Source organism: Silene latifolia, chromosome Y (assembly GCF_048544455.1).
Source record: "Silene latifolia isolate original U9 population chromosome Y, ASM4854445v1, whole genome shotgun sequence".
Taxonomy (NCBI): Eukaryota; Viridiplantae; Streptophyta; class Magnoliopsida; order Caryophyllales; family Caryophyllaceae; genus Silene; species Silene latifolia.
This window is the reverse complement of record NC_133538.1, coordinates 399,696,300-399,719,110: the sequence shown is the minus strand read 5'-3', so window position 1 is coordinate 399,719,110 and position 22,811 is coordinate 399,696,300. Positions and strand designations below refer to the sequence as shown.

General features: G+C 41.7%; 1 protein-coding gene across 1 annotated transcript; it reads right to left on the bottom strand.

The window, feature by feature from the left end:
- Nucleotides 1–21,391: 21,391 nt before the first annotated feature.
- Nucleotides 21,392–21,820, bottom strand: LOC141632185 (putative mitochondrial protein AtMg01250). Its single transcript, XM_074444752.1, has one exon. The coding sequence runs from the start codon at nt 21,818–21,820 to the stop codon at nt 21,392–21,394; it is 429 nt and encodes a 142-aa protein (XP_074300853.1).
- Between the last annotated feature and the right edge of the window lie 991 nt (nt 21,821–22,811).

The following is a 22,811-nucleotide window of genomic DNA, read 5'->3' as shown; positions in this document are numbered from 1 at the left end:
GTGGTGGGCCACTCGGCCACTTTGGGAGGTGCCAAACCCCGTTGCCACGACATGGGTGACTCCCGCTTATGTCAAGTGGTCACGTGCTCCGTCCTTGGAAGAAAGACCCAAATTCCGTAAGGACGAGGTTGTCGACTTGAAGTACCGAGTGGTTGGCAAGGCCAACCGTGCCTTCTTTGAGGAATATGTTGATGGAGCTACCCCCGATGTGATGAGACCACCTAAGAGGAGGAGTTCCGGCCCCAAGAATATGGCGAGTCGTGCATTGGCTCGTCTTGGGTCGAATATAGGGTCTTGTGCTAGACCGAAGGCCGTTGCCGTCTTAGATCCGTTCCGAGGAGGAAGTCCATGCTAGGCGGGCCAACAAGAAGAACAAGGGGAAGATGTACCCCGAAGGAAAAGGCTAGGGTAGAATGGAAGAGTGAAGACCTCCATTACCCACTTTATTATTATGTTATATTATTGTTGTGAGTTTGTATTATGTTGTACTAGCTAGTTATTGTGTGTTTTGTGCTAGTTTTGAGGTGTGTTAGTTGACACCTTAGCTTTGACAAGTTGCAGACTCATCGAGCTTTATTTGTTGTTGAAATTGTAATCCCTCCCATTATTAATTAAATAAGAGGATTGCTCGTGTCGAAAAGTTGTGAACGCTTGTTTCTTCCATCCGTTTTGTGAAGGCAACTCGATTTGAATCGTCCTAAACAATTGCACTTGGGAAAGTGGTATTTTGTGGAAAGGGAGAAAGGCTCATTTTTGTATTTTGTGGGAAAGGGAATGGTTTTCCCTTCCTTCTTTTTTGATGGGGATGTTTTTTTGTATGTGGGTAATGTTTTATTGTGGGGATGGTTGTATCCTTCTTGTGTAAGAAAGGACTGCCTACGTATCCACCTGAAGAGGTGAAATCAAACCATGATCGTAGTTCGAAATGTTTTGTTGAATTTGAATTTGAATTGGTTTTTGTGGTTGTATCCCTCAGGCATAAGAGGGACTGCCTACGTATTCACCTGAAGAGGTGAAATCGAACCATGCTCGTAGTTCAGGGGGTTTGTTTTTGTAGTGCAAATGGACGTTGCCTTTGACGGATCAAAGGACATTCGAAACGGACAAGGTGCCGCAGCTTAGACTCGATTAAAACATGCAATTTCAAATCAGAACATATTGAGGAACTTGACTTGAAAAGGTTTGAGGTGGTTGCTAGTTGCAAAAACTAGGCTAGGTTGTTGGTTGATAGGGCTCAAGGGTAGTATTTTTTGAGTTGCTCTAGGTTGGTCGGGTTTGTAAAGTCCTCCCCATCTAGGTCACTCAGTCTGACTGCTCCCCCCGAAAGTATTTTCTTGACCAGGTATGGCCCGGCCTAGTTGGGTTTGAATTTTCCCCTCGGATCGACGGGTAATGGTGCTTGAACTGACTTGAGGACCAAGTCGCCCGCCTGGATGTTTCTGGGTTTAACCTTCTTGTTGAATGCCCGTTGTATACGTCGTTGGTATAGCTGGACGTTGTGCACGGCGTTGAGTCGCCGTTCGTCTAGAAGAGTGAGTTGTTCGTACCTTCGACGGGTCCATTCCGCCTCAGGGACTTGACTCTCCAGTAGGATGCGTAGAGATGGGACCTCTAACTCTACCGGTTGAACCGCCTCCATACCGTATGCTAGGTAGAAGGGTGTGGCGCCTGTCGGTGTTCGAATGGAGGTTCGGTATCCCCAGAGTGCGAATGGGAGTTTGCTCGGCCAATCGCGGTAGTTGTCTTGCATTTTCTTGATAATGGTAACAAGAGTTTTGTTCATTTGCCTCCACCGCTCCGTTGGTTTGGGGACGGTAGGGGGATGATCGATGTCGTTTGATCTTGTATTTGTCCAGCAAAGCTTGAGTTTCCGCCCGGAAGTGAGAGCCTTGATCGCTGATGATTTCATGGGGTACCCCATATCGGCAGATGATGTTGTTTTGAATGAACTTGGCCACTTGTTTGGCAGTCAACACTGCATATGACTGTGCTTCCACCCATTTGGTGAAGTAGTCAATGGCGACGAGGACGAAGCAATGCCCCTTGGTGCCTACCCGGTTGACTTTCCCGATAATGTCGATGCCCCAGGTTGAGAAAGGCCAGGGTGACGTCATGGTGTATAAAAGGGATGGTGGTATATGTTGTATATTGGCGAAGATTTGGCAATTGTGGCAATGTTTGACGTAGTTATGGCAATCGGCTTCCATGGTTGTCCAATAGTAACCTAGCCGCATGATTTTCCGTGTAAGCATCATTGCACTCATGTGAGGGCCACATTCTCCGTCGTGGACCTCTCCCTTGACTTTTTTGGCTTTGTGATAGTCAATGCAAAGGAGGAGAATTCCTTGGGGTGTTCTTTTGTAGAGTTGATTTTGGTTTATCAAGAATTGTGATGCAAGTAAACGGATGGCTCTTTGTCCTTTTTTATCAGAGTTGGGAGGAAATTCGTTTTTGGTTTTGTAATTGAGGATGGCTTGGTACCAAGGTTCATCATGGCTTTCCTCGTCGTCGATAATGGCACAAATATGAGATGGCTCGCTCCTCCTCTCGACACATAGGGGCATCGATGTCATGTCGTCAGGTATGTTGACGAGCGCGGCAAGCTTTGCCAGGGCATCAGCAAATTGATTTTTCTCTCGCGGCAAGTGGAAGTAGTCGACTTGGTCGAAGAACTCGGCCTCTTGATTGATCTTTGCTTTGTAGGGAGCTAAGCTGTCAGATCGGATTTTCCATAATCCGGATACCTGATTGATGATGAGTGAGGAATCGCCATGGACCCTCAATCTCTTGATGCCAAGTGTGATGGCTGCTTGTAGGCCGATGAGGCATGCTTCATATTCAGTGGCATTGTTGTTGACGGCGAAGTCTAGCTTGATCGAGATCGGAACATGTTCTCCCTCTGGTGAAATTAGAAGGATTCCTACCCCGAAGCCTCTCAGATTAGATGCACCATCAAAATATAGGTCCCATGCGTCGGAGTCGGCACAAAGGATGTCTTCGTCAGGAAGTGACCATGTGTCGGTCATTGGATCCTCGTTGACGGGATTTTCTGCTAGGAAGTCGGCGACTGCTCTTCCCTTGATAACTTTGAGGGGTACAAACTTGAGATCGAATTCAGACAGCATGAGTGTCCACCTAGACAGCCTTCCGTTTAGTACGAGATTTTCGAAGATGTATTTAACCGGGTACATCTTGGAGTAGATGCGGACCGAGTAGCTGAGCATGTAATGCCGCAGCTTCTTTGTTGACCATACTAGGGCAAGGCATGTCTTTTCCAGTTGGGTATACCTCGTCTCGTACTCAATGAACTTTTTGCTGATGTAGTAGATGGCTCGCTCCTCGTTGCCAACTGTTTGTGCTAGCATTGCTCCCATGGCCGTGTCGAATGATCGAGTGCATGGGATAGAGGAATCCCCGGTTGAGGTGGCACGAGGACAGGAGGTTTGGATAGGATTTCCTTTATTATGTCGAAGGCTTTTTCACAGTCGTCGTCCCAATCGGTGTGATCGGATGCACGAAGTTTCTTGAATATCGGTTCAGAGATCATAGTGAGCTTGGCAATGAACCGGCTGATGTACTGGACCTTACCGAGAAATCCCCGAATCTCCTTCTCGTTCTTAGGCCGAGGCATTTGTTGAAGGGCTTTGATTTTGGTTGGATCAATCTCAATGCCTCTTTTGCTGACGACATGTCCCATGAGTTTTCCGGAGGTGACCCCGAATCCACACTTCTGAGGATTTAGTCTCATGTTATATTTCCGCAGACGAGGGAAGAATTTCAGGAGGGCGCTGATGTGGCCATCCCGTTATTTTGATTTGACAATCATGTCATCGACATATACCTCTATCTCCTTGTGCATCATATCATGTAGGAGAGTGGTAGCGGTTCTCTGATAGGTTGCTCCGGCGTTGATGAGGCCGAAAGGCATGACCGTGTAGCAATATGTACCCCACTGTGTAGTGAACGCAGTCTTGTGCATGTCTTCCTCAGCCATTTAAATCTGGTTGTACTCGGCATACCCGTCCATGAATGATAGGACAGCATGTTTGGCGGTGTTGTCTACCAGAATGTCAACATGTGGCAAGAGGAAGTCGTCTTTTGGACTCGCCTTGTTTATATTTCTGAAGTCGACGCAGACCCGAATTCTTCCGTCTTTCTTTGGTACCGGCACAATGTTGGCCACCCAAACCGAGTATTCAGATACTTTGATGAACCCGGCTTTGAACAGTTTGTCCACCTCTTCTTTGATTTTCAAGGCCCACTCAGGACGCATCCGGCGTAGCTTCTGTTTCACAGGTTTAGCCACGGGTTTGATGGGTATCCAGTGCTCTGCAATTTCTCTGTCAATCCCAGACATGTCTCTGTAACACGTCCTTGTATTCGTGGAGGAGGTCAATGAACTGTTGTCTTTCCGAGGGGTCCAGGGTTGTCCCTATCCTAAGTTCTGGAGGTGTATTGTCGGTTCCTACGTTAATAGGCCCGGTTTCCTCAATGATGGGGGTTCTGGTTTCCCGTTTGTCAAGTTCTTTGGCTAAGTGAGGTGGGTAGTCACTCAAGTCAAATTCCTCATAATCATTCAAAATCGCATTGCAGTTAAATTTAGACGAGTCATAAGCAAACATAGCGTTCATTAAGTTGACACGAGCGAAAAGCTCGGAGAGGACAGACATCTCGTGGTCAGTCAGAGGTGACACGACAGAAGATGTGGCCCCTGGAACAGGCTCCAAGTTGTCACCTTTCATGGGAGTGGGGGTGACCTTAGTAGACTCAGCCTCTGAATCAGCCACGACTTTGTGATAAAATAGTGGGAAGGGGACCTTGACTGGGACTTCCGGAGTGTTAGGAGTTATAACAGACTCTGACTCTGACTCTGACTCAGACTCAGATCCTTCTTCACTTTCCTTCTTGAACATAGGGCCTTCTCCAGTTGTGATATTGAGAATGCGGCCTTGGCAATCGGTCCACTTGACGGTCTTCCTCCAGCCCTGGGTGGCTTTCTCCGGGTCAGTATCGGAGATCAAGGCAGTTGGATCAAAATGATTGTCTTTCAGGGCGATGTTGATGATGTCCTCATAGTCGAGGCGTTTGACCTTATCTTCCCCAAAGAGTAGTGTGAAAGCTTGTCCGTCGAGGCATGGTGACGGTTTGGACTCGGTTGATGCAGCTTCGATGTTGTCGGAGATAAAGTAGCAGTCCTGGAAGACTTCCACTCCCGGGTATCTAGCCCTGGCCACAGAGTCATAGATTGGCTCCAGAAAGCCGTGGTAGAGTTCAGACTCTCCCTCACGGACGAAGTATCCGTTGAGGGTTAGGTGGTACGGATGGAGGATGACTCCGTGCTTCTTGCGTTTTCGGACTAGGAGGTTCATCTCCTGGATATCTTCATCAGTAGGTTCGTATCCCATCCCAAAGGGAATGTTGGGGACCTTAGCCTGTTTCAAAGGAGGTAATGGGTCCTTTAGTGGATTGAGCGGCAAACCCGGGAAATAACCCTGACGCATCATGATACGGTTGATCGTGAGGTTGGTGAACGGGTCACCACCAGAGGTTGCCAATTCATCACTTATGGCGTTTACAACCTGGAAACTCCACATTTCATTGTCGTCCTCCTCAATGGCTTGGGAGGCTACCCCTCTTCTCATAACTGCTTTGATTGGGGAAGCGGGGATCGTGATTGTTTTCCCGATGAAGGGGACCCTGATCTTTTGGTGGAGCGTTGAGGTGACCGCTTTGACGGCGTGAATCTAGTGACGTCCCAGGAGTATGTTGAAGGATGCGTCGATGTCGACCACTTGAAAACTGGTTTGTCTTTCTAATGGCCCGGTTGCGACGGTCAAAGTGACTAGCCCAGCGACCTTGCGACGAGTGCCGTCGTAGGCGCGTACTCCTTGATTCGTTGGGATTAAATCAGATTCCTTGATACCTAGCCTGTGGGCAGTTTTGAGAGGAATGACATTCACAGCGGAGCCGTCATCCATGAGGACCATCGGTATATTTTTCTGGAGGCATTGTGCGGTGATATAAAGGGCCAGGTTATGATTGGCTCCGAACAGGGGGATATCCTCGTCGGAGAAGACGACCGGGTTACTCAGATCAGAGGCGTCTCTCATCATGTGTGCCACTATTTCTTCTGAGGATGAGGTAAAGGGCACGGTTAATTTCCCCAAGGTCTGCAGCAAGGCATGTCGGTGCTGAAAAGACGTTGCGATCAACTGCCAAATTGAGATCTCGGCTTTTGCTTTCTGGAGCTGTTTCGGGATTGAGTTCTCGGGAGCCTTTGGTTGAGTGTCCACCTCTGGGAGGATTTGGTCATTCGTTGTTGGAACGACCGTTGGGTTGCTCGGATTTTGATAGGGGCGTCCGGACCGGGTGAGATGTCCAATTTCCTTCATCCGCTTTTCCTTCCCCGGGATGACATAAACATCCTCAACATCATCCCGCCATATGCCGTTAATTTCAGGGTCTCGAGGATACCTTGGAGGGGTATTCCTCGGTGGGTAGTTCTTGTGGGGGATATTTTTGTGAGAGCAATTTTTGTGAGGGTAGTTATTTTGAGGGTAGTTATTTTGAGGGTAATTCTCGTGAAGGTGGTTATTTTGAAGGTGATTTTCGTGGGGTCTATGCCAGAATGGTCGCGGGAGCAATCCATCTTGGGGTGGGTAGTTTTTAATGCTTGGGGAATTCTCCCTCGGGCGTGGTGCCGGGGGATTGAAGATGAGCCGACGGTAGGCGTCATCGAGTCGGGTGATTCTCTCAGAAAGGCTGGCAATGGCCTCCTCAACTTGCTGAAACATAGTGAGCATAGTGGCAGCACTGAACACAAACACTCCGTCTGAAGGATCCTTTTTCCAGAACATTCACCTCGTCGTCAATTGGCAAGATGAGATGAGAGCACTCTAGGGTCGGCTCATCGTCAGAGATGGCGTGAATTCCCAGAGGATTCGTCTTGTTGTTTCGCTTAGTTGGTGGGGGTATAGGAAAATCTCCCTTCTCAATCATGTCTTGAATGAGGTGCTTGAGTTTGAAGCAATTTTTGGTATCATGCCCTTTCGCTCGATGATACTGGTAGTAGGCGTTGGGGTTCCAAAATCGGGATTTCTTGGCGTCGGCCGGGTCCGGGGTGGGCCCGATCGGTTGTAGCTTCCCTTGGTCCATGAGCCTTTTCAGGGCACTTGCATAAGTTGACCCTATGTTGGTGAACACTCTCTGGGGGCGTTCAATTTTCTTGGCAGATGGTTCGACGAGGTTAACCTCATCAATCTTGTTTGTCTGACCGTAAGGGCGAGATCCGGTTGAGGTGGATCATTGATAACCCCTGCCAGTGGTCTTTGCTAAGACACCCTTTCGGAGGTCGTCCTCAATACGTGTCCCCAGAATCTGCAGATCTTGAAAAGTTTTGATATTCTGATACCTCAGTAGGTTTGCATAAACCGGGCGGAGGTTGTTGACAAATTTTTCCACCAGAGTTGACTCACTCGGCTTACTGACCAACTGAGTACTCACCCTCCTCCAACGGGTTAGGAACTCAGTGAATCCTTCCTTGTCGTTTTGGATTAACACTCGAGAGTACGGGTGTTGGCCTGGATCACGACATTGTCGGCATACTGTTTGGCAAACTCAACTGCGATCTCATCCCAGGTGGTAAGGTTTTTCGGGTCCAAGGAGTAGTACCATTGGCGAGGAAACGGCGCCAAAGAGGATGGGAAGATCCTTGTAAAAAGTTCATGTTTGACCCCCTTAATGGCCATGTAGTCTTTGAAAGCACGGATGTGGTTGAGTGGGTCCTCCACTCCCTTGAACTTAGGCACATCAGTCAGGGTGAAGTTGTCAGGTAACTAGTCCCCAACAGGTTCGAACCTTCGGTTATTTTCAAGGTCGATGTTGTTACCCCGGGCTAGGAGTTGTTATTCCAAGAGTTTCGGCCTCTTTTCAGTCTCAGTTAGAGGTGGGGTATTATGTTCCCCAATTTCCTTGTTCTCCAGGGCGTCGATATGGGTCTCGACACGATCCAGGGTGACCTTAAGAGCGGTAAGCAGGCTGGTTAGCTGATTTGTTGTGACATCTCTGTTGTTATCATTGTTGTTGTGGTTGACAGACGAAGTTGATGACGGGGCCATGGCTCTGAGGCAGAAAAACGGCTCACATTACAACTCAATCCGACACGGTTCCAAGACTGAACGCAGACAATAAAGAGGACGAGACCAAGACCAACTCAACAAGACGGGGCGACCGTGTGTGGTCCCTCGGTGCTGACTCGATTTATAATGTGACGGTGTTTGACCAAACCTTTGACACGAGTCCAATCATGACGGCGTGACGCCATTGGACGGGTCTCGTGGTGAGACGAATCATAAGTGAAGACCCATAAGTACGTTTGCTTTGACTCGATAGACACGAGGCGGAATTGGAATGGTGGACTGAAGTTTTCAAAAATAGAAATTTTCAAAAATATTCATTTGTCGCTTTGATGGGCGGCTTCCGAAGATAGAGATCTCCGCAAGTCGATCAGTTGAAAAGGGTTGTCTTAAGTTTATTTGCAAAAGACGGTTTGAGTTTGAGTCGGCTCGGAAAGCGGTGTATTGTTTCCCAAGACGGTTTTGAAATTCAAAATTGTATGTTTTGAAAATCGAGTTTGAAATGTTTGAAGAGGTCTCGGGGACGGTGCATGGTCCTCGGGATCCCGAAAGTGTCTCGAGAAAAGGGTGTGTGTGCTTTTCTCGGGTTTTGAAAGAGCCATTGTCGACGCGAAACGGGTTAAAATCCGTGTCTAGACGCGGCGATTATAACGGTGTAAAAAGGTGATTTGAAATGGTTATACAAAACCGGGTTTGAAAATCGTCATTATGACAGCCTAGAAAGGCGTGTTGAAATGGTTATACAAAACCGAGTTTGAAAATCGTCATTACGACGGCCTAGAAAGGCGTGTTGAAATGGTTATACAAAACCGAGTTTGAAAAATCGTCATTACGACGGCCTAGAAAGGCGTGCATCGGTCCGCAAAAGACCGAGGTTTGAAATGGCCATTATAACGGCGCAAAAAGGTGTTTCGAAAGTTTGAAATGACACGGAAGGATTTATGATCAAGTTGCACATAAGCACTCACGGTTTCATTATATTATGCATCATGCTGACACGGGTTTTGGCTTAAAAGGGTGGGTTACACACCAAGCAATCAAACCCCGATTTGCGAGAGGGATACCAATCCAAACAAAATGTGTAAGGAGGGTGCCCTAGCCTCGTGCTCGAAAGTGATGAGAGCTCTTTGACGAAACAGAAATATGTAACGTCAATGGTATGCTTGACTCAATCGGGATTCGAAACGCGGGGATGAGAAAACTCACGCCGACGGGACGAGCCAATTGGTCGAAAAGGGTTAGGTTGTGGGCCCGGACAAGGAACCCGACCGTGACCGTAATATCAATTAATGCATTCCAACCAAGACCTCGTTCGAGTCTCACCATCTAGGGATCACAAAGACGTAAGTGTCCTAGTTTTCCCCAGCGGAGTCGCCAATCTGTGGACATGGCCCACCTGCAAGCCCAGCCGATCTGTGGACATACAGCAGTCTTTTTGAAAGCCACGCTCCGCGGCGTAAAGATGCCTTCGACCGGATCGTTTTAGATCGGTCGGTTTCGTCTCGATAAGGGTCTCGAAACGATTAGAGATGTTCGGAGTCGCCATAGAGCATTTGTGGGATGCCTGGAACCTGTTCGAATTCCACTTTATACCTCGGTCAAATCGAAGCACAAAGCAGCGTTTGACATAGGTACTAAAGATAAGGAAATCGTCCCTCTTTAGCATCCTATCTCTAGAATGACTCTCGTACGCCCTGGATAAAGTCGTCCACTATCCAAAGTTTCTGAGTAAGAGGTGAAGGTACGTATTGGGAAGCCCTTTAATCAGACACCCAATCCCGCCCGCGTTTAGCGGCCTCTACTGATCGATCTTGGTTGGTTAAATGCAGAAGTTGATAAAACGGTTTAAATGCATGAATGCGTATCCAATGATTTAAACCTAACATGTGAGAGCTTTCTAAATCGGTTGATTAAATCCAAGTATCAAGTATAAGATGTTGAGTTGGATTAATGATTGATTTGCATGCAAGACGGAAATTAAACATCCATTTATCGAATTAGGTTTAGGGTAAATAACATGATCCATTTGTCTTAGTAAGGAATTTTGCAAATATGGGTTTGAATAATTGAATAGTCATTTGATCCGTCCGATATCCGGGTTAACCGGAGTCGGGATCGTCCTAGACTAATGCTGGAAGGGAACAGGCCCTGTACCAGACGACTATAAGAGGCGTGAGCCAGCCGGCGGTGTAAGGGGCCTCCCTCTAGTTTTGAAAGTGAGAAAGAAAAGGCCTGCTTGAGGCGCAGGTTAGCCAACGGTTGTATGCCGTGTTCTGACTATTTAAAAAACGTTATAAAACGTGTTAAAAATGGGTGTTTGAACCTGGTTTGATTTGAAAGGGTCGTTTAGACCGCATTTGTCGATTTGAAGAACTAGGCTCGAATAATCATCATTATTTGATAATATTCGGTGTCGGGTTCGGTTTGACAAGCTTGACATGAATAGTTTTGAAAATGATTATGGACTAATTGTTTTAAGTTCATTTTGAATGTAATTAGTCGGTACTCATCATCGTACCCGGGTTAAAATGCGGCATGGTATGTATAACCAAGGATGACTTTGTGTTGGTGACTAATATGTTTGTTTGAAAATATAAAGAAATGAAATAAAAGGCTTTAAAAAACCTTTTAAATGTCATTAACCAAATATTATCACCGAAACACGGATTTAACCGTCATGGTATGAAGAACCAAGGGTGAAAAATGCTTTATGGTTAAAACATGTGAAATGAAACAAAAAGGTTTCGAAAATACTTGAAATGGTAAAAACCGATTACAAATATGAAAAATGGATTAAGGGAAATGACGAGAACAAACACGGTTGATCTCTGGTTTGAGCACCCCATTTAGGCGCGAGCTTGTTGGCGACCTAAGGGGCTTCGACCTCAGACCAAAAATCAGTTTTGGCTCGTTTATTCCATGTTTTGGTTCATGTTATGCATGTTTTAGCATGTTAAAGTCATGAAACGAATGAAAACATAATAAAAGAGGATTTTTACACCCTCATACTTACATGTTTGGTTATGGCGAGTGACCGACGTAAGTGTAACAACTCGTTTGATCGGAAAAAACTCGGTTTAAAACCGTTTTGGTAAGTAATAGAGTGTTTTAAAAGTTTAGTGATGGTGTAGTGGTCAAAGTGGTCGGACAAGTGATTTAATGCACGATGACGGTACCAAAGAATATGTAAGGCTCGTGTTTACGATCGGTAGGTCGTAAACACGCGTCGGATTGTGACTTTAGAAGTTAAGTCGAGAATTTTAAGGGAGAAAAGAGGGGGCGAACACTCGCGTAAGTCTCAAATGGGTGGCATTTGAGGGGTATTTATAGGAGAATAAGTGGTTGTGTGAGTTTTGAGCGACGTGGCAACTGGGCTGCTCAAAGAGGCGCGAGCCATGCCGCGGGTCTTCGAGTTGTGTTGTCGCTTTCACAACAAACGCAATCATGATTTGTTCTATCCTAGGTTTTGTAGTCACATTTAAGGTACTTGACCATTCATGAATCCGGGAATACTTAGCATAGAAGGCTTGAAGATATTTTGTTTTTGTGGTTGACTCGGTTTGACTCGTTGTTGAAGTCGGGATTTGAATTTTCGAGTCGATTTTTGGTCCGTTGTCGGTTTTGACTCTAGTTAGTGTCATCGCGACCCCGTCGTCGTGCATTAAACACTCCAGGTATTTTTGAAATGTTTTGAAATGTTTTGTTTTCGAAATATTTTTAAGTTTTCCGACGTAAAGTTGTACACAAACTGTCGATCAAACGCTGCGACCCCAAAACATGTTGTAGTCCGATAATCATCGGGTGTTTGTTGGAGTCTCAGCAGATACTGGGTATCTACATAAATAATTGGGATAAAATTGATTTTATTTATGTTAACAGTATGACCAGACCACGGATGCCCAGACACGGGTCCTAGCCGGACCTCTGCTACACCGCCCTCCGTCGCTGACCGCTACTGCTGTAATCAACCTTGCTCTCCCACCACTGATCTCACACTCCACAGGTAATCCGATTTTTGAGTTTAGACTTGTGATTTTGTTTTATTGTTATGAAATTGAAATAGATTTTAACTTGTGATTTCATTTGGTGGGACTTATTTACCAACAAAAATTGTATAATTAACTGAACTGGTACTGGGAGCAACGATAATTGTTGATTTTAGGTCATGAAGTTGAAATAAATTGAGATAAAGGGTGATTTTACTAGTAACTCTAGTTTGAACTACATCCCAAAACCATGTTTTTCATTTCTGCATGTGCATTATATTAGGTGTTTGGATGTGCATTATATCAGGTTCATATCTTATTCACTTTTTAATATTTAGCTTCCTTAATCCACACTGATAGGACTGAGCATGTCTTTTGTGCTGTGTCTGGTGTTCTGTGTACTTGTCAAGCGAGCATATGAGAGTGATTGTTGTCTCATAGAAGAGCATATTGGTCAGGCGCCAAGCTAAGATTCATATAACAATTCAAGTAATCTGTATAGCTTATTGCTTTATTTATATGAGTTTTCAATTGTTAATTAAGATAAATCAAAAGTACTGAAACTTCAACTGTTGATTTCACACACGACAACTATCTTCTTATTCTTGTTTTTTTTACACCGAGACTGGGTGGTTTGAGAAATGGGCAGAACGAGGTTGTACCCGTCTAACCAGTCCTCGCCCACAACCCGTGTATATTCATTACCTATCCTTGCATAGATGTCTCATATTTTCGAATAAATTATTTACATATGCATATTCTGTTAATTAAGATTAAAGTCAAATTTTTTTATACATATATGTCGTTGTACAAGTTGGATTACCTGCAAATGCTTCTTTAGATTAGCATCTTAGATAAGCAAATATCCGAAATGACTTGATTAATCAAGCTAGCTTGAATATAATTTGGAGAATAGAGCATATATAGATTGCTTGGCATTGTTCACATGGAGTTCATGTCCTAGCTAGGATCAATGTGTAAATTAAACTAATGCTGATACATACTTGCAGCATATATATACATGCTTTAACACCTTTTTTTCTTCCTTTTGTGGCATTTATTTGACATTATCACTCTGGTTTGGCTATAATACTGCAAAACCTTGTTCTTAATCTTGCAGGCCAATTGTTCAGATAGATTACAGTGAGGAGACGTCATTTTTTCGGAGTTCGTAAGGTAAGTCCAATTTCTGTATGTCAAAAAGTGGTCATCGTTTTATCATATAGTTATCATCATTGAAAAAACCCGATGTTTTCACTGTTATAAAACCAGTTAGAAGTGAATTTCAATGGAGTTTGCTAAAGTTCATAACAACATGAGGTCTCTCCTTCGTAGGTTATGTCTGTCCTTGTTAGGTTGTTCGTAGTTTCTTGTCTTCGTGGGTATGTAGTATGAAGACGCAAGAATAGTTTACTTAGCTAGAAAGTTATTAATCATTTCAGTGATAGCAAAATGAAAACACAGCCACTTTCGTTAGGATGGAAATATTATGATGAAATGATGGCTTATTCATTTCCTTTGATAATACACAACTGTAACGTGATAATACACAACTGTAATAGACATGTTTGCTACCTCATATAGTCATATTAGACACTCTTGATTGAGAAAATTGATAGTCGATAGCTCTGAGCAATACTGTTTTTAATCCGAGGTTATTTACTCTGAAACCTTGTGCCGTGAGCTTCAACCATGAAAAGATTATGATGAAATGATGGCTTATACATATGTATAGTAACAACTGCTACCTGTTTAAATGATTCACATCCCCTAGTGTATAAAATTCATTTTATAACCGCTGCCCTTTTAAATGATTCGCCTCCCCTAGTGTATAAAATTCATTTATAAGATGTGTCACTTTTAACTTCAACCGATATTTGTATCTTTTTAAAAATTTTTATATATACCATCCGTTCAAAGGGTTCACTTATTTTGTCACAGCCTGTACATAAATGGATGGTCTGGCATATCTATTTTCCATGCTTACGGAATGGAATATCAATGGTTCGACACTACTTCCCAAATTGTTTTATCTTCTTGATCATTATGGCTTAGATTCTTGTCTTTTCAAGTTCTATTTGCTCTCAATAATCTTCGAGAGATAATTATACGGGATATATATGTAAACAAGCTATCTTCATATCAATTCATCATTAAAAAAAACGGTTTGACCGTTGACTAACTTTATATAGTCAGCACTCGGTAAGGATGTTGTGCTTGTTACCGTGCATATTACCTTTCTTATATCAACCATATTTCATAATTAACCTTAGTATAGCTGTGTAATCCACAATAACTGGTTCACTACCAATTGGCGCACCCCTAGATAGCTTTTCAATTAGTGGAGCCCCTACAAGTCCTTTGCCAAGATTACGCAACTCCTGACGCTTTAACTTATATAGACCAGCACACCTTTCAAATTCTCGCCTCGAGAAATAGAAATATCCTCAACCCAGACATTGAACCTTTCCATAATTTCAGTAACAGAAAGTTGGGCAGCCCTTTGACAGGATTTTTCTAAACTTTCAGAAGGGCCACCTACAAAAGTGTACGCTTCTGGCCCATTGTCTGTATAAACTAACACAAAGGCGTTGTTTCTCTGAATATCTACGAAATCATATTTCGGGGCAGGGAAGTGTATGTACTAGTTATCAAATATGTATGTACTATTATCTGCAGCAACAAAGCCTGGAAAGGGATCATTATTTGTGTTGTCTGATTAGTTCCAGACTTTGCACTACCCTTGTTAGCATGCGAAGTTGTATTACCGCGAAGCAGGAACTTTATAATACAATAACTATGCCTTTTAGAAGACCTATATTATACTAACTAAAACTCTTGACATGCAAAATTTCAATAGGAGCACAAGTTGTAATTAAATTACCAGAAAGGAGTACATACATATTTTTTTAACATGCAATAGATATTTCAATATAACATGACCCGCATCATCCTCAGTGGAGTAACTATACAAATTACACAGAAACTAACATGCAAGCGACTACAGTGACTCTTAGGCACAAACTTCCAAATTCAATATTATCTATACTGCATCTGCATGCATGCACACATTTTAGTAAGAACATGACAATTTCAACAACTTGCATTGTATACATCTGAAATTAATAAGTAATTACAGCTGAGCAGACAATTTTGCACCGAATATGTGACTTTACAAAAGTAATTTGTAAAGAAAAGTACAATATTGTAACAAAAAGGTTACCTTTGAACTGCAAGAAACCATTGCTACCAAATATCAGCAGAAATTCTTCAGGTTTAATAAACTAACAGAGGAGATGTTATTATACTAACATACTTAGCTACTCTGACAATGAAAAATAGAACATATATATAGAGCTATAAAGGAAGTGGAAAAAAAGACACAAATTAGTGGGTTGCCATGTGAATTAGTGGTTGCTACTGTTCATGACAAACTGATTCTGCAGATCAATTCAACCCCCCGCCCCCACTTCCACATCCCCTCATAGATGGACTATAATTTGGCTGAAATTTAAACAGTCTTCTACAAAGTTAATCAATGAAAGCATCATATTTGTAGGTTTTTAGCAGGAAAAGTTTATCCATTAAGAAGCACTTTGATACTAATTGTGTGTTAATGTAACTGACATTCTGAGATTCATTCCTGATTTACAGTGGAAAAAGTAAAACCAGTTTCAGATGTATGTGTAACTGCAACGCGAGAATTTATATAATTGTTTCAAATAGATAATACAAAATAGCTAAGCAGTATTTTCTAGTACAACACCATTTACAAAATTAAGGCTTCATTGCATACAGCTTTCAACAAAACTACCCTTTGAGACAAATGTCGCAAGTTACAAACATGCTAATTTACCTCCCCGCGCTGTTTTGTCCATTACAACAAGTTTCGAAATATGTAAAACAACAACAAAGCACCAGATATATTACAACAAAAATAAAGACATGTGACGACAACCTTGTACCAATACACTGGCAAGTTGTTTTGCCGAAAACATAAAATTTAATTTCACATTAAATCTCTCTCCTATAAGTAGAGTGTCACATTCCTTGGAAGCTCAAAACATAAACTTTTTTGCATTTTTTGCTATAGTTTCCAATTGTATTGTCCAGAAGAATTATAATTGTGCTTCACCCTGTGGGAAATGGCATCCAACGCTTTCATAGTCAGACATATCCAAGCAAAGATTGATACAATAGTGCATGAAACTCCAAAACTTTTCAGGCGGCTAAATATCATCATGATTGAAGCTGCAATCTGGAACCTACTGAATAATGAGAATCCCACATTAGGTAGGCTCATACATCTTATACATGGAGATAGAAGTCAGATCTCGCCACCAATAACAACTATCTATGTATCTGACGGTAAGCTATATATCAATATAAGTATGATATCTAATAGCCGAGTTTTGAATGTGTAATGCTTTTTTTTTCAATCACTGTAGAAGCTCTGAACAGGAAACGGCAAGAATTACAAGACCTCAGTAATGAAGTCATCATACAATTTCAAAGGCTACAAATGACTCTAAACTGGCTTGTTGTAGTCGATATTTGTTTTAGAGGAGGTCAAATAGTTGCGACAAGAAGAAGAGCAAGATGCAATAACAATGTTGGAAATCTGTACTGATCATGTTCAGACGATAATTGATGAACAATAAAGGGGTCAAAGGCGAAGGGAGTGTGATTCTTCCTCCTCTTCTGATGACAGCTGTAACTTAGAGATATGGTAATGCAAGTTCTCTTGTAGTGTAATAAAGCTAGAAAAATGCAACAATAAGACGTTCAACTGGTAAACATAAAGTTGGGCACGTGTTGTAGCCGGGCTGCAAACATATATAATAAAACAAACTTAATTAACTACATGCATGGTTTAATCTTGCAGTAACCAAAAACACCCGTAGAAAACTGTAATTTTTTAAATAATAAATTAGTGGTACCTTATATCTATACTCTAGGCACCTGATAAGTAATAGATCGTCAACACCTTCGACAGTCCATATATCTTAGGAATAGAAACAAAGTGGTTCGCAATGCTTAATCCATGAGGGACCAATACTCAAATTAACACTCTTTGAAGCCCAGATACCCTACATATTTACCATAAACATCTGCAAATGTCTCATCCTTGTGAATTGAGATGCTCCCGATTACTCGGTTATTTCAATATATTCTAGAATCGCAATTTGGCAAATTTCAATGCAAGAACACATTTTCATTGACGATGCATCCTATAAAAATTGTTAACTAAACAAACAAACAGTCGTCAACCAACACAAGCACCATTGTGCACAGATCAATAACTCCAAAAGCGTCAAAGGCAATTAGAAACGACATTAAGAAATTAGTTTCTTAAAAGCTTAAAACATAACCCTAAAACGGCCATATGTACCAAACCAGTTGAAATACATAGCCACTTTCAAAGCCTAAACAAAGAGATACAATAACAAAGAACAACAATGGTAGATGCTACAGACATACATAGAAACTACTTAATCATACCAACAGGCATTCACGCCATTCTAGTTACCCACATACAATATTAGAATTTCATAGACAGAAGTTTACAAAGTTAAACAACGTTGAAGTAGCTACATCCACATACATAAGACACATTATTAGACCAACAACAATGACACCAGAAGTAATAACCCCTTTTAAATAGGTGTATTAGCACAGCAGTAAGTCAAGGATAAATAGAGCGAATAACTGCAACCACTGCACCATAAACATCATTAACTTCTGCATTAGCATCCACTGCTGCCTCAAACCTAATAGCAAATGGAACCTGAACCCAGTCTACAGGTTTTGTAAAGTAATATGTGTCATCACTAATTCCGACCCAACCATAAGGGGTACTACCATCAGCCACATCCTGCAATAACCAGTCCTCACGAGAACGGCCCTGAAGCGTAAACACATGCGCAAGTTTGAAAGCAGAATGACAATGCCACTCCTGAGTTCCAAACTCCACCAATATGGCTTTCCTAAACCCTTCCACACCCCAAACAAGTTTAACCTTAAATACAGGATACCCCATTCTAACCAAAACAGTCTTAACCCTTTTGAAACTTTTACATACTGCGTTACCACCTTGCTCGTGAAAGGGCATGTTTGCCAAAACACATGTGTAAGGCTTAGCAAAGTAATACGCAGGCATGATTCTTTTCAAACTAAATTGCATAAAGACTGCCACAAAACAACATCTATTTATAGACTATTTATTTTTAGAGTATACAGTATATTTATATAATTAAATTCTACTTTATTGCAGTTTGCTTGCTTTTTGCTGTACAATAATACTGTGACCAAGACAAACATTGCATACTATCCATGAGTTGTCAAAATACCGATACCAAAATATACTGCCCATACTATTTATGAACAGCATCATACCCACAAGACAAATAACTACTAATTTTATTTTTTTGACATGGCATTACATTATTTTATTTAAGAACAAATAGCCACATTCTCATCTAATAAACTCAATGTAATTTAATTTCCCTTGTCATGCAACACCATTTAATTTATTCTGGGAACGCCAATTAATTTATTCCGTGAAAAAAAGTGGGAAAAATTGGATTCCCAACAGACACCTTAAATTAATACACACCAAGAGGTAAGGATACCTCAAACATACCCAGAACAAAGGCCTATTTAATCAACAATAAGTCATCACTAATACACAAATTAGGCATAACCCAAAATTCACGGCAAATCTCAAATAAAACACCCCTTTAAAACCCAACGACAACACTTTTAAGCAACAACAATGTCATAGACTGAACAAACTTCCATACACGTGTACACCATGCACCAAAGTATCTACAAGAACCACATACATGCAACAATGATCCAATAGCAAAGACATATAAATATGTCCCAAAAACCCCAAAAAAAACTCAAAGTACACTCCAAAACCAAATTAAACCCATAAAAGAAAGTAATAAACAAAAGATCATACCCTGTTTTGAAACGGCAATGGCTCAGACTGTAAAAGCTTCCACACAGTTGGAATCCATGCACCAAAGTAAAGACAAGAACCACATGCATGGAGTAGAAGGCCACGCCTAAACAGCGCAAACCCAAGCGACAAATACTGATCAAACGTAAAGACCAACAAAAACAGTACGTTCTTGTCAATCAACTCTGAAGTAAGCAAGAGAAGTGACAAAAAGAGAAAGAAATGAGAAGAGCAAAGAAATGACAATTCTTAGTGACACAGAGAAAGAAAGGCAAATAATCCAATAAAGGACAAATTTAACATGCAAACATATAGGGACAAACCATCACAGAGGGTAAGAACATTATTATTAAACCCCAAAATAGGATAAGAAAAGGGCGAAAATAAGAAGGAGTAAGTCACATAACAATATTTTACATGCAAAACAGGACAAATGGCCACAAGGAAAAAAGAGGAAGAAATCACTTAAATTTACTGTACTGGCTACAGTAACCATCCTTTAGGATTTTAAAAGAGTATGGATATTGTACCTGAAATTTACAAATCGAATTACACCGTTAGTATGTTTAATAGACCATATATTATTGGGTAAGAACTAAGAAGCTAGGTAGAACCAAAACGGACACGGACACGGATACATACACGATACGGACACGTGACACGGCATCCCATGAAATTTAGGACATGGGACACGTTATTTAAATTTAATAAAATATATATTTTTTAGTTATAAGAGTTTGATTTTACTTTTGTAAAAGTATTTGATATTAAATTTAAATATGTGAAGGTAAAATTTGGCTTTTATTATACCTCATTTTCATTTCCAACCAAACCTATATTCTAATAAATCTCTTTCGACATCTCATTTTTCGTCTAAACAACATTATTCACCCCAGATAATGTCAAACTACCAAGGACACGCGTCGGACACGTGCCCAAATACCATGGACACGCATCGGACACGTGCCTAAATAAAAGTAGGAAGTTAGACACAACTTTATTGGTGTCCGACACGTTTAGGCGTGTGTCCGAGGAGTGTCGATGTCCGACACGGGATGACTAATTAAGAGGAGTGTCCGTGTAACCTAGCTAAGAAGTGATATTTTTTTTTTTGGTGAAATGTGAGTTGTATATATATATATATATATATATATCAAAAATTAAATATCAGGATACATAGTTCATAGCATTCAAAAACAATCTACAGGATCCAAACTTGCTTTAGCCAATCTAAATCTGATAAAGTCATATTCTGAGTATCTCTTCCTCGAGCTCTCATCCTCATGTCATCAATAACCTGTCCTGCAACTATCTCAGGACTCAACAATACTCCTTCATTTCTGCACTGATTCCTGTGATGCCATACATAATACACAGCTCCCATAACCATACCTGCCTGCACCCCTTTCTGCACTTTTGATCCCGGAACTTGGATACACCAGTCTAGCACATTATCAGTTGGAATAGATAGTCTAGTCTTCTGATGCATACAGTGCACTACCTTCTTACTGTAAGCACACCTAAAGAAAACATGAGCCAGATCTTCAGTTGCCTGCCCACATAAGTAGCAACTGTCATCTATATCCATCCCATAGCCGACCAATTTTGCTTTGGTTCTGAAAGCTCCATGAGCAAGCAGACATCCTATAAATTGATGTTTTGGTACTACCCAATAATTCTAGACCACTCTGGACCAGTTATTCTTAGCTCTGGAGCCCTGTAGCCATTCATAGTAGCTAGCTGTAGAGAAGTATGCCCGTTGCATATCCCAACTTCAATTGGTATATGTAGCTGATAGTTCCTGTTTCACATTGCATATTATTCTCCAAACCCAACTAGTATTGGCACTAGGCTTATACTGCATCCACTCTTTTCCTTTTAAATGATTATGTTGCACCCATTTAATCCAAATAGAGTCCTTTCCTTCTGCAATCCAGTTTACCAGCTTACCTATCATAGCTTGATTCATCAATTCCTGGTTTTTAATCCCAAGACCACCCTCTTCTTTAGGCCTGCAAACAGTGTCCCAAGCCACTAAGGGAACCATTCTGTAGTCAGCACTATTATCCCATAGAAATTTTCTACAGGTTGCCTCAACCTTTGCTAGGATTCCCTTTGGTATAACAAACATAGATGCCCAATAAGAGTGTAATGAGGCCAGTACAACTTTCACTAGGATAAGTCTCCCTGCATAAGAGACCTTCCTAGCTCCATAGTTGTGTATCCTGCTACAAATCTTCTCCACTAGGCATTCACAGTCCTGTTTCTTCAGTCTGGTAGTCTGAATTGGCATGTCAAGGTATTTAAAGGGCAGCATACCCTCTGCAAAACCTGGCACACTCAGAATGTCTTGTTTGAGCTGATCTGGTGCCCCCCCTGAAGTAGACATTAGACTTTGAAGCACTAATTTTTAAACCAGTTGCTTTGGAAAAAGTAGAATATGACTGAAGTAATAGCATCATAGATTTAGCATCCCTATTGCGGAATAGTAATACATCATCTGCAAACATCAGGTTTGCCAATTGCAGATGCTTACACATAGGATGATACCTGAACTCATATTTAGCTGCAGCATATTTGATAGTTCTTGTCAAGTATTCTATGCAGAGAGTAAATATTAGAGGAGACAAAGGATCCCCCTGTCTTAGTCCTCTTTTACCATGAAAATAGCCAAACATTTCCCCATTAATGGACAAGGAAAATGAGGCAGTAGTTATGCACTGCAAAACCATCTCCTTAAACTCCACAGGAAACTTAAGCTCATCAATAAGCTTCTCTACAATTGTCCACTCCACAGTATCATATGCTTTTTTGCAGATCTATCTTAAACAAACACCTAGGAGATGCATTGGGTCGTTCACAAAGTCTAATTAGATCCTGACAAATAAGAATATTTTCCTGTATGCTCCTATTCTGTATGAAGGCCCCCTGGTTATGATCAATTAGAGATGGCAGCACTTCAGCTAGTCTTGCACATAGCAGCTTGGATATAATCTTATAAACAACATTACAGCAGGCTATAGGGCGGAATTGTAGCACATTTTGAGGCCTATCACATTTTGGAATCAATGTCAAGTTTGTAGCATTCAGCTGCTTCAACAACTGCCTTGTATTAAAAAAGTCATTGACTGCATTGATTACCTCCCCTCCTATCTCATTCCAAGCATCCTTAAAGAACTTGCTTGTGTACCCATCAGGACCTGGAGATTTGATATCAAGGATGCTAAACACAATAGCCCTAATCTCCTCCACAGTGACATGTCTCAGTAAAATTGCATGATGCTCCTCCCTACACCTAGGTCCCTGATCAATAATTTTTTTGTGTATCCTGGATGTTTCCTGCTTAGTCCCAAGTAGTTTCATATAGTAATCTAGAAAAGCTGCTTGAACTTGCTCAAGATTGTCACACATATTACCATTCATGTCCTCTATCATGATCACCCTATTCCCATTCCTTCTCTTGTTGAGTAGACCATGAAAATATGAGCTATTAGTATCTCCCTCTTTCATCCAAGTCTGCTTTGCCTTTTATGCCAGGTAACTGTCTCTAGCTATGCATAACTTTTTTAGCTCCTGAGATGACTCATATTCTGCAGTGATGAGTTGCACATCAGTATGATTCTTTCCCATCTGCTCCTGTAAGTCCTATACCTGTTTTTGTAGTCTGCTGGTAGTATGTTCAATATCATTATACCCCTCCCTATTCAATCTTTTCAAAGCAGG

What these genes read in the sequence shown, in the direction of transcription:
- LOC141632185 (XM_074444752.1), bottom strand. Translation starts at nt 21,820, where the DNA reads ATGGTTTTGCAGTGCATAACTACTGCCTCATTTTCCTTGTCCATTAAT.